Source organism: Hemiscyllium ocellatum, chromosome 7, assembly GCF_020745735.1.
Source record: "Hemiscyllium ocellatum isolate sHemOce1 chromosome 7, sHemOce1.pat.X.cur, whole genome shotgun sequence".
Classification (NCBI taxonomy): Eukaryota; Metazoa; Chordata; class Chondrichthyes; order Orectolobiformes; family Hemiscylliidae; genus Hemiscyllium; species Hemiscyllium ocellatum.
In genome coordinates, this window is record NC_083407.1 from 18,963,702 (window position 1) to 18,982,160 (window position 18,459).

The 18,459-nt window shown below is 41.7% G+C and overlaps 1 protein-coding gene across 1 annotated transcript in view; it reads right to left on the reverse strand.

Moving 5' to 3' along the window:
- LOC132817391 (contactin-associated protein-like 5) overlaps window positions 1-18,459 on the reverse strand; it is an 899,316-nt gene that overhangs the window by 176,841 nt on the left and 704,016 nt on the right. Inside the window, exon 20 of the mRNA XM_060827811.1 lies at window positions 3,363-3,496. Coding sequence (XP_060683794.1) covers window positions 3,363-3,496 — 134 coding nt within the window. The remainder of the gene's footprint in view (window positions 1-3,362; window positions 3,497-18,459) is intronic.

Genomic DNA, 18,459 nt, shown 5'->3' on the forward strand with positions numbered 1-18,459 from the left:
GGTTAGATCTCTTGGAATACAGGGAGAGCTAGCCATTTGGATACAGAACTGGCTCAAAGGTAGAAGACAGAGGGTGGTGGTGGAGGGTTGTTTTTCAGACTGGAGGCCTGTGACCAGTGGAGTGCCACAAGGATTGGTGCTGGGCCCTCTACTTTTTGTCATTTACATAAATGATTTGGATGTGAGCATAAGCGGTACAGTTAGTAAGTTTACAGATGACACCAAAATTGGAGGTGTAGTGGACAGTGAAGAGGGTCACCTCAGATTCCAACAGGATCTGGACCAGATGGACCAATGGGTTGAGAAGTGGCAGATGGAGTTTAATTCAGATAAATGCGAAGTGCTGCATTTTGGGAAAGCAAATCTTAGCAGGACTTATTCACTTAATTGTAAAGACCGAGGGAGTGTTGCTGAACAAAGAGACCTTGGAGTGCAGGTTCATAGCTCCTTGAAAGTGGAGTCGCAGGTAGATAGGATAGTGAAGAAGGCGTTTGGTATGCTTTCCTTTATTGGCCAGAGTATTGAGTACAGGAGTTGTGAGGTCATGCTGCAGCTGTACAGGACATTGGTTAGGCCACTGTTGGAATACTGCGTGCAATTCTTGTCTCCTTCCTATCGGAAAGATGTTGTGAAACTTGAAAGGATTCAGAAAAGATTTACAAGGATGTTGCCAGGGTTGGAGGATCTGAGCTACAGGGAGAGGCTGAACAGACTGGGGCTGTTTTTCCTGGAGAGTCGGAGGCTAAGGGGTGACCTTATAGAGGTTAACAAAATTATGAGGCGCATAGATAGAATAAATAGGCAAAGTCTTTTCCCTGGGCTGGGGGAGTTCAGAACTAGAGGCCATAGGTTTGGGGTGAGAGGGGAAAGATATAAAAGAGACCTAAGGGCAAACTTTTTCACGCAGAGTGTGGTACGTGTATGGAATGAGCTGCCAGAGGATGTGGTGGAGGCTGGTACAATTGCAACATTTAAGAGGCATTTGGATGGGTATACGAATAGGATGGGTTTGGAGGGGTATTGACCGGGTGCTGGCAGGTGGGAGTAGATTGGGTTGGGATATCTGGTCGGCATGGATGGGTTGGACCGAAGGGTTTGTTTCCATGCTGTACATGTCTATGACTCTAAGAAGGCACAGTTTTAGTGTGATCTCCGACTGAAGCAAGAATGAAGAAAACATTTCCACTCAATGAGTAGTTAGGGTGAGGAATGGGCCACTTGGAAGTCTGGTGCTGGCAGCTCAACTGAGGCATTCAAGAAGGCACCAGATGAATATGTGAATAAAAATAATGTCCACGCGTCTGGGGAAAAATATCAGCAGCTTTGCATTAGGTGCTGATGCTCATTTAACAAGCACAGCGTTGTCTTTCTGCGGCAAAAGAATTCTGCGATTCTGTGATGTACAGAAATCTGATGTCTATTAGATCATCTAGTCTATAACTACACAATGAAGTTCTCAGTCCAAACACCTTCCCTCAAAACAAAGATGTGCAAGTGAGGTGAATTGAGCATGTTAAATTGCCCATTGTGTTTAGGGGTGTGCTAGTTAGGGGTAAAGGTAAAACAATGACTGCAGATGCTGGAAACCAGATTCTGGATTAGTGGTGCTGGAAGAGCACAGCAGTTCAGGCAGCGTCCAACGAGCAGCGAAATCGACGTTAGGGGTAAATGTAGAGTAATTGGGTAGGGGAATGGGTTTGCGTGGGATACTCTTCAGAGGGTCAGTGTGGACTTATTAGTCCAAAGGGCATGTTTCCACACTGTGAAACTAGTACACTGTGCTTTTATTCATTGTCACTGAGTATTGAACATCCCAATTAAAATAAATCACAGCAGCTACAGGATAGCATTCTGGTTTTAATAATTCACACTAGTCTTTGAGCTGTACAAGCAATATCAAACTAAATCAAGTCTCTCCCATTAATTACCTTACTTCAGAAAAGTGGTATAATTAGACTTTGCATTCTAAAAGAGCCATGATTTGATGAATTATTAAGCATTTTTTCACTCCAGTGACTTAAATACCAGAATCTGCTCACAGGGCTTTCTCAGTCATACGGCTTTCTTGCTACAGATGCACATCTAATTATGCCATCATGGTTCTCTGAACTAGCACAGCCACATAGAATTAGTAGTGGAGCTGTTCAATGTATTATCCCACAGCTCTTCAAATTTAAAAAGTAGAACATGTTTCCAATACTTCTCCATACAGTTACTATGCGCTAGTAGAACTTATTATCGTGCATTTTTTAAAAAAAATACATTGACAGAATGAGTGTGTCGCTGGCTAGGCCAACATTTATTGACCATCCCTAATTGCCCAGAGGACAGTTTAAAGTCACCCACATTGCTATGAGTCTGGAGTCACATGTCAGCCAGAACAGGTAAGAATAGCAGTTACTTCCCAAAATGACATCAGTGAACTCGGTGTGTTGTTTTCCCCAACTATCAGCAATGGTTTCATGGGTCATCATTAGACACTTGATTCTAGATTTTTATTGGATTTAAAATTTACCACCTGCCATGGTGGGATTTGAACACAGGTTCCAAGAACATGATCTGGATCTCTAGATTAATCACTCAGCAATAATATCCACCAGGCCAATGCTTCCCCATAATGAATGTCAGAAAACTCTAACTCATTTCCATCCTCCATACAATGGATGATTATTCTCATATGAACAATCATCTCCACATTAAGCATCAAGGCTAGGGATCTAATCTGGGCTCTTTCTTGTCTGTGAGGTTTAGAGATTGTGGTCTTTCCTCTGAACCTTCATGAGAGTCTCTTTTTGTGTCTTTTCTAACACTATGTAGCATGGCTACAGCATGCAAGCAGCTAAAGGTAACTGTCACAATGACAAATGTCTTGGCAAGACAATTTTGGCTGTTGCTGAAAGCACAAAGACTGTGAGATTGAATATTTGGGCACAAAGTGGTAAAATATGAGCTTTTCTACAATTTAATCATTGCTTGGATCAACAAGTCTGGATCAGCAGGTACTGGTTAATTCTATTTCTGAAGTTCAGATCACAAAGAACTCCTGGCAAGCTGCCCAAGAAAAATTTTGATTGCCTTAAAGAGAAAAGGAGTGGAAGAAAAACAAGCACTTGTATTTTTATGACGTATTTCACAACCTCACTATATCACAAAGCATAAATTCTCTGGATGTAATTACTTTGAATGCACTGACTCATATATTCAACTAACTATATTCACTGACTATATTCAAGATTATTACATAGCCTAAACCTTTAGGATCTGGAATTTATACAGCATTTATATTATATACATGGCCACAGAGTTGCTCCTATGAAATTAAGTACTATTTTATAAGTAAACTACTTAATGCTGTATATTACCTGAATGTAGATGGCTTGCCCTTCTCGATCGATCTTGACACTATGAACCTGGCCATTTGCCCAGTTTCTGGTGTCAATACTCAAGAAAACAGGATCGTTATCGCCGTCCAGTTTGTATCTTATTTGAAAACTCCCTGGAAGGAAAGAATTGATCGATTTTAATTGGAGAGATATAATCTGGTTAAGAAGCTAAACATAGGTCAAAATTCAAATATCAGATGTGTACTTGTATTCAGAAAAATATAATTTTGTAAAAGTAACACATTCAAGTATTCAGGTTAGTCCTAATGTGAAAATTCTACTATGTCTAACACTATAAGTTAGTTAGATTTTGTATTTGTCATTTATTTTCATCTGTGTGTTTATATTTTCTATACAAATGATACTTCACACTAATAGCCTACCATTCAATATTAATGTGTTCAAAAGTAAAATGCTCAATTAGCTCAGCAGATTTATTATGCTGTGGAATGTAACGCAGTGTAATTGTATCTACCTCTTTAAAGTATGGGATTCACAACAAAATATCTACTTCTCATCTGTCTCAGGAAGACAAAAGTAGAATCGTTAGGGATGCCTCAAGACAGAGCAATATTTTTAACATTTTTTTAAGTGCTTGTAAGTTTGAAATAATTGGTGTAAATTAGTACAGCATGGAAATCCCAATGTGATCCAGGTTTGGGTGCTCAAAAGTTCAAGAAGGTTCAAAATCATGCTGCTTGAGAGTTTGTCCTTTTTTTTGGAAACAATACACAAATGCAAAGATATAAAATGGACTTTTAATTACTTGTGCATCATTTTCCCCTCTCTCATCTCATCAATGGAATGTACAAATGTATAGCTAATAGTATCTAACAAAGTTCAGGAAGGATGTGATTGAGAGTTGAGTTGCACTACTAAAAGGGAAATTCTTAGAAGTGTCTTTGTTGGGGACAACTTTTTGGAAAAGTATGTTTTAAGATTAATCTGCAAAATCAGCTCTCTCAGAGGATGGGGACTCAAGTCATATTGCCATATTCTTAACAGGCCATAGGTCTTCTCTTTCATTGGAAAGGGGCAATTGGTAGTGATTTAACTGGAGGATTGCCACACCTCAGGGGAAGGGAGAGGTTGAGAAGGAAATTCCTTCATGGTAACCTCAGGAGGTGTGTGATTTGAACCCATGCTGTCGGCATCACATGACTTTGCAAACCAACCGTGCAGCCAACTGAACTGACCATCCAGGGAATGTAGTTCTCAATGAACTGCAAAACTTCAAAAATTGCTGGCCAATTTACAGCATTCGGGAACTTTCCTTATACAAAAAACAGCTCATCGATTGCCTTCCCTTGAGCTTGCTGATTTTGTATGTTAATTTTCCATGAAACCAATAAAGACTATTACAAGTCAGAATTAGTGTGGCAAATACCCTGCTAATTATGCCAAAAAACCCTCTCCTTCACAGAGAAAGGGAACAATTTAATCTCAGAGTAGGCTAAGAGGCTGGCACAACATTGAAGGCCGAAGGGCATGTACTGTGTTGTTAGATTAGATCCTCCACAGTGTGGAAACAGGCCCAACAAGTCCACACCAACCCTCTGAAGAGCAACCCACCCAAACCAATTCCCATATATTTACCCCTGACTAATGCATCTAACACTATGGGCAATTTAGCATGGCCAATTCACCTAACCTGCACATCTTTGAACTGTGGGAGGAAACCAGAGACAACCCATGCAGACACAGGGAAAATGTGCAAACTCCACATAGACAGCTGGCCGAGATGGGAATTGAACCCGGGTCCCTGGTGCTGTGAGGCAGCGTGTTAACCACCGAGCCACTGTGCCGCTCTAAGTGTTCTAAGTTCTATGTTCTTTAAAGCTGTTAGATCTCCTGACTGCAAGGAGCAAGTTATTCTTATGTCATTAAATAGTCATATGTTAATCATTAAAAGGCTGTAGGTTAGATAGATTTTTGATCAAAATGTGAGTAGTTTCTGGAGGACAGGTGTGAAAGTGGAAAGAGACCACAAGCAGATGAATTATTGAGTGGCATAGCAAGCTCATGTGGCTGAATGGCCTACTCTTGCTCCTATTCCTTACCAATAACAACTTTAAGGTTACTTTTAAATTAAATTTAGAGGGTTCAATTTCTTCACACAGTTAGGAAAAGTGCCTATGATTGAAATATGCGCCATCTAGAAACCAGACTGGCAGAGGTACTAATGCATTGGCACAGCAATGATGTAACATCCAGGAATGCAACCAACCTGACAATATAACACTCAACTGTGAAAAACACATCAGCCAAACATCCTGTGAGGCAGCTGGTGACACCACTTGCTGTCAACAACTTAACATAAAAAGTGTTGCATAACATTAAGTAGAAGCAGGCTAGTTGGCATTTGAATTGCTTCTTGTATAGATGGACAAAAAAGCATGCCTTATGACTAAGTAAAAGTCAACATCACCTGAAGTAACTCAATGTGCTGAAACTTGGTGCTTTGGAAATATAAGACTTCAATTAAACTTGTTTTAAAGAATTTGATCATTTATTCTTCCTTTTCTTGGATTAAAAACCTATTAAATGTCTAATACTAGGGGGCATGCATTCAAGGTGAGAAGGGGAATGGTCAAAGGAGATGTGAGGGGGGTACGTTTTTTACATAGAGAGCGGTAGGAGTGTGGAACAGGCCGACAGGGGTGTTGGTGGAGGCAGATACAACAGGGGCAATTAAAGGTACTTTTAGATAAGCACATGAATATGCAAGAAATGGAGGGATATGAACCAAGGGTAGGCAGAAGGGATTAGTTTAATTTGGTGTCATATTTGGCACAGCATCATGAACTGAAGCGTTAATTCCTGTGCTGTATTATTCAAGGTTCTTTGTATTAGGATTAAATTCTGATGTTTTTGGACCTGTGAAGTATGATTTTAAGAACATAGAACTTTACGATATTCATTTCATCGTATCCATAATATAAAGTAGAAATGAACTAATTGAGAGGATTTTGCATCAATCTGTCAGGCCATATTTAACATATCAATACTATGATGGAAAACAGATATTGCAAAATTACACAGCAATAAGAGAAGAGTTAGAGACAAGAATGCAGAGAATAGTATGACTGACAAATCATTCAGAATCAACTGTGTTTCAATGTTAACATTTACACCTCTGAGTCAGAAGATTGTGGATTTATTTCCCAGTGATACCAAAGCTAAGCGAACACTTCAATTGTGGTGATACAATTAAAAACAAAGACCTTGGATGCTGGAAATCTGATATAAAAAGAGAAAGTGTCAAAAAAAAACCTCAGCAGGTCAGGCAGCATCTGTGGATAAAGAATGAATGCCTCAGGACATTGATCTTACATCCTGGACAAAGATAGAAGTGAAAGAGTGTTTTTGGACCAGTGGAAGAGAGGACATTGCAGGAAGAACAAAGAAGAACACTTTGCCAACAAAAAAAATTCCCTGAAGTTTTTATTTTGCCCTCAACATGACAATTCGTGCGGATACCAATGTAAATGGGAACATGCTTACACTGTATCTGAAGAGAGAGAGAAAGACAGAGAGAGACCATAAGATGATAAAACTTTAAGCTGTAGGGGTAGGAGTAGGCCCATTGAGTGCATTCAGTCTGCTCTATCATTTAAAGAGATCATAGCTAACCTAATAATCCTCAACTCCATGTTCCTGCCTTTTCCCTGTAACTCTTAATACCACAAGTGCTTATAAATTTGTTTACCTCATCCATGAATGCATTTAAGACCCCAGTTCTCGACAGCCCTCTATAGTTTGCCTGGATTGGAATGGAACGAGTTTCCTACTGAAGATGTGTCCAGTCCATCAGGAAAGATACATTATTGGACCTGGTTCTTAGAACTGATGTGGGCCAAGTAGATTAAGTACCAGTGGGAAATATTTAAGAGACAGTGCTCACTGCGTGATACGGTTCATACTGGCGTTGGAGAATAAGATCAATAAACCAAAGTTAAGAAAAATCAATTGGCAGAGAGCTGACCTCAGGGGCTAGACAGAGTTGAATATGATAGATTAGAATAGACTGTTGGGAGAAGATCAGTAACTGAACAATGAGCCATCTTCAAAAAGCATATTGGGAGTAATGAGGAATTTGTAACAGGAACAGTATGTGATGGATAACAGTTATAGGAAGGGGGGAAAAGTCTCAGATACAGTCACATAGATGGGTTAACTCCAGGAAGGGTAAGAGAGGTGGCACTTCGGGCAGGAGTCTTTTGTGGATATACCCATTTCAAACAGGTATGCTGTTTTGGAAAATGTAGGGGTGGTGGATTCTCAGGGGAATGTAGCACAAACTGCCAGGTTTCTGGTATTGAGACTGGCTCTAATGCAATGAGGGGTACGTTGGCTTCCAAGAAATCAATTGTGTTAGAGGATTCTTAGCCAGAGGTACAGACAAATGTTTCTGTGGCCAACAGCGAAAAAGCAGAATGGTTGTTGCTTCCCTGGTGCCAGGATCAAGGATGTCTCAGAGAGGGTGCAGAATGTTCTCACAGGAGAGAGGGGCCAACAAGAGGTCATGGTCCACATTGGAACCAATGATATAGGAAGGGAAAAGGTTGGGATTCTGAAGGGAGATTACAGAGAGTTAGTCAGAAATATAAAAAAAGAAGTCCTCTAGAGTAGTAATATCTGGATTACTCCCAGTGCTACAAGCTAGTCAGGGCAGGAATAGGAGGATAGAGCAGATGAATGCATGGCTGAGGAGCTGATGTATGGGAGAAGGATTCACATTTTTGGATCATGTGAATCTCTTTTGGGGTAGAAGTGACCTTCACAAGAAGGACAGATTGCACCTAAATTGGAAGGGGACTAATATACTGGCAGGGAAATTTGCTAGAGCTGCTCGGGAGGATTTAAACTAGTAAGGTGGGGGGGGGGGGGGGGTGGGACCCAGGGAGATAATGAGGAAATAGATCAATCTGAGACTGGTACAGTTGAGAACAGAAGCGAGTCAAACAGTCAGGGCAGGCAGGGACAAGGTAGGACTAATAAATTAAACTGCATTTATTTCAATGCAAGGGGCCTAACAGGGAAGGCAGATGAACTCAGGACATGGTAAGGAACATGGGACTGGGATATCATAGCAATTACAGAAACATGGCTCAGGGATGGGCAGGACTGGCAGCTTAATGTTCCAGGATACAAATGCTACAGGAAGGATAGAAAGGGAGGCAACAGAGGTGGGGTGGGGGGGGAGTGCATTTTTGATAAGGGATAGCATTACAGTTGTGCTGAGAGAGGATATTCCCAGAAATGCATCCAGAGAAGTTATTTGGCTGTAACTGAGAAATAAGAAAGGGATGATCATCTTGTTGGGATTGTATTATAAACCCCCCAATACTCGGAGGGAAATTGAGAAACAAACTTGTAAGGAGATCTCAGCTATCTGTAAGAATAATACGGTGGGTATGGTAGGGGATTTAAACTTTCCAAACATTGACTGGGACTGCCATTGTGTTTAGATGGAGAGGAATTTCTTAAGTGCGTACAAGACAACTTTCTGATGCAGTATGTGGAAGGTGCAAAACGTGACCTACTCTTGGGAAATAAGGCAGGGCAGGTGACTGAGGTGTCAGTGGGGGAGCACTTTGGGGCCAGCGACCATAATTCTATTCGTTTTAAAATAGTGATGGAAAAGGATAGACCAGATCTAAAAGTTGCAGTTCTAAACTGGAGAATTTTGAAGGTATTAGGCAAGAACTTTCGAAAGCTGATTGGAGGCAGATGTCCGCAGGTAAAGGGATGGCTGGAAAATGGGAAGTTTTCAGAAATGAGATGACGAGAATCCAGAGAAACTATATTCCTGTCAGGGTGAAAGGAAAGGATGGTAGGTATAGGGAATGCTGGATGACTAAAGAAATTGAGGGTTTGGTTAAGAAAAAGAAGGAAGCATATGCAAGGTATAGACAGGATAGATCAAGTGAATCCTTAGAAAAGTATAAAGGAAGTACGAGTATACTTAAGAGGGAAATCAGGAGGGCAAAAAGGGTATATGAGATAATTTGGGCAAATAGAATTAAGGAGAATCCAAAGGGTTTTTGCAAATACGTTAAGGACCAAAGGGTAACTAGGTAGACAATAGGGCCACTCAAAGATTAGCAAGGCGGCCTTTGTGTGGAGCAGCAGGAAATGGGGGAGATACTAAATGAGTATTTTGATTAGATTCCCTACAGTGTGGAAACAGGTCCTTCGGCCCAGCAAGTCCACAGCAACCCTCCAAAGAGTAACCCACCCAAACCCATTCCCCTACATTTACCCCTTCACCTAACACTACGGGCAATTTAGCATGGCCAATTCACCTGACCTGCACATCTTTGGACTGGGGAAGAGACCAAAGCACGCAGAGGAAACCCACACAGACACAGGGGGAATATGCAAACTCCACACAGACAGTTGCCCGAGGCAGGAATTGAAACCGGGTCTATAGAGCTGTGAGGCAGGAGTGCTAACCACTGTGCCACCGTGCCACCCCATTTTGTATCAGTACTTACAGTGAAAAAGGATATGGAACATATAGACTGTACGGAAATAGATGGTGACATCTTGCAAAATGTCCAGATTACAGAGGAGGAAGTGATGGATATATCAAAATGGGTAAAGGTGGATAAATCCCCTGGAGCTGATCAGGTGTACCTGGGAACTCTGTGGGAAGCAAGGGAAGTAATAGCTGGGCCTCTTGCTGAGATATTTGTGTCATCGATAGTCATAGGTGAGGTGCCAGAAGACTGGAGGTTGGCAAACGTGGTGCCACTGTTTAAGAAGGGTGGTAAGGACAAGCCAGGGAACAATAGACTGGTGAGCCTGACCTCGGTGGTGAGCAAGTTGTTGCAGGGAATCCTGAGGGACAGGGTATACATATATTTGGAAAGGCAAGGAGTGATTAGGGATCGTCGACATGGCTTTGTGCGTGGGAAATCATGTCTCACAAACTTGATTGAGTTTTTTCAAGAAGTAACAAAGAAGATTGATGAGGGCAGAGCAGTAGATGTGATCTACATGGACTTCAGTAAGGTTTCAACATGGGAGGATGATTAGCAAGGTTAGATCTCATGGAATACAAGGAGATCTAGCCATTTGGATACAGAACTGGCTCAAAGGTAGAAGACAGAGGGTGGTGGTGGAGGGTTGTTTTTCAGACTGGAGGCCTGTGACCAGTGGAGTGCCACAAGGATTGGTGCTGGGTCCTCTACATTTTGTCATTTACATAAATGATTTGGATGTGAGCGTAAGGGGTACAGTTAGAAAGTTTGCAGATGACACCAAAATTGGAGGTGTAGTGGACAGTGAAGAGGGTTACCTCAGATTACAACAGGATCTGGACCAGATGGACCAATGGGCTGAGAAGTGGCAGATGGAGTTTAATTCAGATAAATGCAAAGTGCTGCATTTTGGGAAAGCAAATCTTAGCAGGACTTATACACTTAATGGTAAGGTCTTAGGGAGTGTTGCTGAACAAGTGACCTTGGAGTGCAGGTTCATAGCTCCTTGAAAGTGGAGTCGCAGATAGATAGGATAATGAAGAAGGCATTTGGTATGCTTTCTTTTATTGGTCAGAGTATTGAGTACAGGAGTTGAGAGATCATGTTGCGACTGTACTGGACATTGCTTCGGCCAATGTTGGAATATTGCATGCAATTCTGGTCTCCTTCTTATCGGAAAGATGTTGTGAAACTTGAAAGAGTTCAGAAAAGATTTACAAGGATGTTGCCAGGGTTGGAGGGTTTGAGCTATCAGGAGAGGCTGAATAGGCTGGCACTGGTTTCCCTGGAGTGTCAGAGGCTGAGGGGTGACCTTATAGAGGTTGACAAAATTATCAGGGGCATGGGTAAGGTAAATAGGCAAAGTCTTTTCCTTGGGGTCGGGGAGAACTAGAGGGCATAGGTTTAGGGTGAGAGGGGAAAGATATAAAAGAGACCTAAGGGGCAACTCTTTCATGCAGAGGTTGGTACGTGTATGGAATGAGCTGTCAGGGGAAGTGGTGGAGGCTGGTACAATTGCAACATTTAAGAGGCATTTGGATGGGTATATGAATAGGAAGGGTTTGGAGGGATATGGGCCAGGTGCTGGCAGGTGGGACTAGATTGAGTTGGGATATCTGGTTGGCATGGACAGGTTGGACCGAAGGATCTGTTTCCATGCTGTACATCTCTATGACTCTATTTGAGTACATTGAGGTAGATTTTGCATCATGCAAAAGGTAGGACAAACAAATCCAGAAATTCTTGGATAACAAGGGAGGTAGAAATTAGCACTGGAAAGGAGAGGTGTGCTTATGACAAGTGTAAGGCAGGAATACAATTTAGAATCCAAAGAAATGCTAAAGGCTGAAAAGCGAATAGGAAAATCAAAGAGGAGCTGTGACAAAGGTCTAGTAGCTAACATGAAGGGAAACCGCAAATTATTCTCAACATATAAACAGCAACAGTGGTTCAAGGAGGAGGAAAGTCGATATCAGAAACCAAAGGGAGAATTTACAGACAGAAGCAGGGGAAGGATCAAGAGTAGAGTGCTGCTGGAAAAGCACAGCAGGTGAGGCACATTCAAGGAGCAGGGTAATTGACATTTCGGGCAGGAGCTCTTCATTGTTTTCCTGATGAAGGGCTCCTGCCCAAAACGTCGACTCTCCTGCTCTCCGAATGCTGCCTGACCTGCTGTGCTTTTCCAGCACCACGCTAATCTTGACTCTGATCTCCAGCATCTGGAGTCCTCACTTTCGCCTGGAAACAGGGGTAGGGTTGAGTTATTTAGGGAATGCTTTGCACCTGTCTTTACGAAAGTGCTGCTCGGGTCATAGTGACAGCGAAAGGAAGTCTGTCATGAAAGATCAAAATTAAGAAGGGATAGATTGCTGTTTTTTAAAATTAACAAGGAACCAAGACTGGATGAGATGCTTTGAATGATTTTGGAGAAAGTAAGGAAATGCAGACTGTTATGGGTCAGGCCAGGAGCCTCAAAACCTTTCAAGAAAGTAGCCCAGATGCTGACTTTGCTAATTGTTTTAAGCAGGTGTAATGCAGATATTCCAGGAGAGAATCAGCTGGTCAAACCATGAGTTTTAAACATAACAGATGTGTTTATAAGATTACCAAATGACATACAAATAGAAAACAGAATACTGAATACTTTTCCTGTCCAAAAATCCAACAGACTATCCCAACTTAATGATGTTTTTCCAAATACTTACAACAATCCCGATAAAGACCCTTGGCATAAAAGGTAAAGTCAAACCCAAGTTCTTACAGGATAGAAGTCAGAGAGAGAGTACCAGCCTGGACCTGCTTCTCAGTCCAGCAGCTTTCCCACACTACTACTAAAAAACAAACCAGAGAGAAGCTGAGCTGGGAGAACTGACCACACCCCTTTCATTGTACTTGGCCCTAAAACCCTTCAACCCTCAGACTTTTTGGAGTCTGTCATTTACAAACTCCCCGAAAGGAAAAACTAAGGACAGCATAACCATGTTAAAGTAGCAGATGTTTTACAAGACAAATTGTCCATAATCGTAAATCCTTCCCTGGATTCTGGAAGGAGGACCGTTGAATGCCGAAAGACTACCAACATTATGTCCTTGCTTAAATACTGGTTGTAAAGATAATCCAAGTAATTATAGAGTGTTCGTTTAACCCTAGTAAAGGAGGACATTTTGGAAACCATAATTTGGGATAGAATCAGTCTTCAAATGGAAAAAGGTGTAATGATTAGTGTAAGTCAGCTTGGATTTCTAAAAGACAAATCATGCTTTAGTAACTTGTGGCATTTCTTGATATAGTAATGGATAAGCACCGTGATGTGTAGTATTCATAGATTTCCATAAGGAATTTGATACACAGCCTCACAAAAGACTTGTGAGGAAAGCTGTGTGTCATGATATAAGAAACAGTGGCAACATGGATATAAATATGTCCAAGCGATAGAAACACAGCAATGGTCAATGAATATTTTTCTGATTGGATGAAGGTTCGTAACAGAGTTGCCCAGAAGTTGATGTTGAGAGAACTACTTTTCCTTGCTTGTATTAGTGATCTGGCTCAATGGTTAGCGTTGCTGCTTTATAGCACCTGGGACCCGGATTCTATTCCAACCTTGGGTGATTGTCTATGTGGAGTTGGCACATTTTCCTCATGTCCTCCAGGTACTCTGATTTCCTCCCACAGTCCAAAGCTGTGCATGTTGGGTGGATTGGCCATGGCAAATGCAGTATGTCAGGGATAGGGTAGGATTGTGGGTCTAGGTGGGATGCTGTTCAGAGGGTTAATGGACTGAATGGCCTGCTTCCAAGCTATAGGGATTTTTTAATGATTTGCTGTGCTGGGGACAATTTCCACATTTACAGATGACACTACACTTGGAAGAATAGTTAACTGTGAGGAGGATCGTGTAGAACTGCAAAAAACACTGAGCAGTTGGTGGAGTGGGCGGATAGGTGGCAGATGAAGTTCAATGCAAAGAAGTGAGGTGTTATGCATTGATCAGAAGTTCATTGAAAGACAATATAAAATTGGACGTACAATTCTAAAGTGTGTGCAAGACCAGAGAGCCCTGACTGTCTTTATTTTTAACGTTTAATAACATGCCAGATCCATGAGTCAGTTCTTGCACTGGCCCTCCTCATCTAACAACCTCTTCCACTTTACCAAGATCTTTAATTCAGTCCACATTCCCTCAACTGAAAATCTAACACCCAGGCAGCCACTTACTGCAGGTCCTGGGCCTCCTCCACCGCCGCTCCCTCACCATCCGACGCCTGGAGGAAAAATGCCTCATTTTCCACATCAGAACACTTCAACTCCATGGCATCAATGTGGATTTCACCAGTTCCCTCATTTCCCCTTCCCTCATCTCACCCCAGCTCCAGTCTTCCAGCTCAGCACTGCCCTCCTGACCTATCCTACCTGCCTATCTTCCTTTCCACCTATCCACTCCACCTTCCTCTCTAACCTATCACCTTCTTCCCCACCCCATTCACCTATTGTACTCTTTGCTACATTCCCCCACCCTCCTCTCTGACCTATCACCTCCATCCCCACCCCATTCACCTATTGTACTCTATGCTACTTTCTCCCCACCCTCACCCCCCTCTCATTTATCTCTCCACTCTGCAGGCACCCTGCCTCTATTCCTAATGAAGGGCTTTTGCCCAAAACATCAATTTTCCTGCTCCTCAGATGCTGCCTGACCTGCTGTGCTTTTCCAGCACCACTCTAATCTAGCCACTTATAAAAGTTGAGTTTGCAGCATTCAGAATATCCCAATTTCTTCTCACTGGACCCCATAGTGAACATCTGGTCCTATACTTAACACTTGTTTACAAGTTGGGATTGCTTCAGATATGCCAACATAACACATATGATACTTTCTGTCGGAGCTCATTAATTAATCAATCACTTTGTCTGAAGTCCAGAAAACCACCATGAAACAATGCCTACACATGGCAGAAAAGACATTTCTATCCCTTAGACTCAAATCTTACTTAGCTCTTATTTCGATTTACTGTTTGAGTAATGCTCCAAAGAGAGAGTGGATTAACAATGAAGCAATAGGAGCATGCTGATCAGGAAACCAACTTGGTTCCCTACTTAGGAGCTGGGATCTCTAACAAGAAGGTTCCTGGTGTACCTAACTCGAAAAATGACAAATTATTTGAGAGAAGGTGACTGGGGTGGGAAGTCATTACACCAATGGATGTGACTCAACCAGTCAAAAGAATGTCTTACTACCTACCAACATGGAAAGGCATAAGGTCATCAGACCCCAAGAGCCTTCTACTGACACCAGAAACCAGTCAGTTCCTTTGTTCCTGGCAAGAGAATCTCTTAAATATACTAAGCATGCACTGGCACCAGAAATACCCGAATAAAAAAACCATAGCCCCACACACAATCAAAGTAAAATAAAGAGCTATGAATACAAAGAGAACAAAGAACAAAGAAAATTTACAGCCCAGGAACAGGCCCTTCTGCCCTCCAAGCCTGTGCCAATCCAAATGTACTGTCTAAACCTGTCGGTCAATTACTAAACATTTGTATCCCTCTACTCCTCACCGACTCATGTATTTATCCAGACACATCTTAAGTGAACCTACCATGCCTGCCTCTACCACCTCTGCTAGCAACCCGTTCCAAACACCTGCCACCTTCTGTGTGAAGTACTTGCCATGTGTATCCTCCTTAAACTCCCCACCTCTCACCTGGAAAGCATTACCTCTCGTTATTGAATCCTTCACCCTGGGAAAAAGCTTGTCGCTATCCGTCATGTCCACCCTTCATGATTTTGTAAACCTCAATCAGGTCCCCCCTCAAGCCCTATACCCTTCATGATTTTAGCAACCTCAATTAGGTCCCCCCCTCAATAAATGTTGAAGATCTATTAAAAAAAACAGAAATTGCTGGAAAAAACTCAGCAGGTCTGGCAACATCTGTGGAGAGAAGGCAGAGATAATGTTTCGAGTCCAGTGACCCTTCCTCAGAATTGAATTCTGAAAAAAGGTCTCTGGACTCAAAATGCCAACTCTGCTCCCTTTCCAGAGAAGCTGCCAGACCTGCTGAGTTTCTCCAGCAATTTCTGTTTTTGTTATGCAGTTAAGATTTTGGCTACTAAATGAGTTTGCATTCCAGAGCTTATTGGGCACAGACAGATAACATTTTGTAAATCATGGGTACACAGCACAATATTTCCATCTGTTTAACATTCAATAGCTAATATTAGGACTGAAGGAATGGTCCTTTTAATTCTAAACATTTCAGGGGATGGCTTGGAATAAGCTGTCAGCAGATATTGCCATGAATGGAGGGTTTGAAATATAAAAATAGACTGGAAAGGCTGGCGATCTTTTCATTGGGCTATGGGAGGTTGAAGTGTGGCTTTATTGAGGTTTATAAAATCATGACGGGTATAGATAAGGTGAATGACAAGGGTCTTTTCGTTATGGTGGGTGAGTTCAAAACGAAGGGGCATGTTTGTATGGTGAGAGGAGAAAGATTTAAAGGGGATGTAAGGGACAACTTTAATACACAGAGAGTGATTTGTGTGTGGAATGAACCGCCAGAGAAAGTGATGGATGCAGGTACAGTTATGCTTAAAAGACATTTGGATAAGTTCATGAATAGGAAAGTTTGGAGGTATAGTGATTGGAATTGGGTGGATCCTGCTGATTACGAGATCCTTGATTAGGGTTGTTAACCTGGGCCAATCAGGGAGCCCTGGCTGACCAATACAAACAGGGGATACAAAGGTTTTATAAAATTAAAATAAATGTGCATTCATAAGAAACTGCAGGACCTGTATTTGCCAGTCTTGCACTGAAGCAAGAACTGATGTAAAACTTGATTGGTTGTTGAAATAAAAAACAATTTAAAAGAAAATACATTTATATCATCCCAGCTAAATGTATGGTTCCTTTTTTTTTAATCTGTTGGAAAAAAAACAAAAAAACAAACAAACAGGGGATTTAGAATCCGCTCAGTTGGAGGGACTGACTCCGAGCTGGTGGGTCACAGCCAGTGTATGCTCACAAGTAAATAAAGGGTGACTTGGTGACGGGATCCCGGCCTCTCAGCAGTTATTTCAGAAGGGATATGGGCCAAGGGCAGGCAGATGGGATTAGTTTAGTTTGAGAACATGGTTGGTATGGACTGTTTGGAGCAAAGGGTCTGTTTTCATGCTGTATGACTCTGCTACTCTGTGACAGGAATGGAGAGTTGAATTGGGAAAACAAAAATTGCTGAAAGAAGAAATACTGAATGAGTCAACCCTCACGAGCCTAAACTAAAAGAAAAACTATAATAAATGCTCCAAATTCAAAATGTAGATGATCTTTCTTAAAATCAAAATATTGTGTTTATTTTATAGTTTACATGGGTGATCTTCAAATTCTTTTGTTCTTCAAAGCTATTCTGTGAGAAAATCAAGAAATCTTGTCTTTGTCAATATTCAACTCATTATAATTCATAAAATGCAGCTTGCATGCAGTTTGTGAAAGGGCACTTGAAAATACTTTGACACCAACTAGCTGTGCTGACCAGAAAATTGACAGTAATTTCTAGGTTTGAATGTCTTGTAAAATGCAACAAGTCAGAACATTTATTTGGAATTATACTACATAACTATCAGAGAAGATATCACATATCAAATAGATCATGAACACATGGATTTCTGATCTCACATTGTGATGTTCTTGTCGGTTGCACAATCCAGTAAACTCTCTAAGCAAAAAGGTCAATATTTGCATATTATGCACTGCAGAATTAGGAACAAAAATTCCACAACAAAACCCCTTTTGGGTTTGTTTAGCTCAGTTGGCTGAACAAGTGGCTTGTTCAGATGCAGAGTGATGCTATGGTTACCGTTACAACTCTCCTTCTCAACGTCACCCTTCACCTGAAGCATGGAGAACCTCAGGTTAAACCAACACCTGAGAGTCTGTCTCTCTTTGTCCAATAAGAGAACAGAGCTATTGTCTGGTAGGACTATGCCAATTTTACCTTTAAAACATTATTATGTAAAGCAACTGATTATCTTAAAGAGGACAGTTGTGTTAAAAAGAAATGGATACTCACAATGAACGTTCTGAGTTATATGTGTATTGGTGAAGTGAAAATTTGGATGTATAATTATTGCCTACAAAGTGAAACAGAGCAATCTTTGTTGTTGAAACTTTGAGGGAAATATATTTTGCCAGCTTTCACAAGTATTGGCACCTAACCTCTCTACAGTTAGCCCTGCCTCAGCTGAGGGCCACACTCTCTCAGAATTGCAAAGGACCCACTCTATACTACATCCTCAGGAGAATTCATACTCTCAACAAACAGTATTTCAATTCCATCTCAAACATCAAAACTGTAATTACAACAAGCTTTTATCCACCCACCTCCATAACCAGCGCTCCTCAAACATTCCAGAAGATTCCCCCGGCCTCGGAAATGCCATTAGCCATGCGGCTGATGCAGCTTCCACCCCCACGCTGATTGATGATGTCACTTCCGCCCCCATCACGGCCACTCCCAAAGCCACTTCCGGCCCTCACATCATCGCTGATGCCACACGTTCAGTGACTTCCGCCACCTCTACT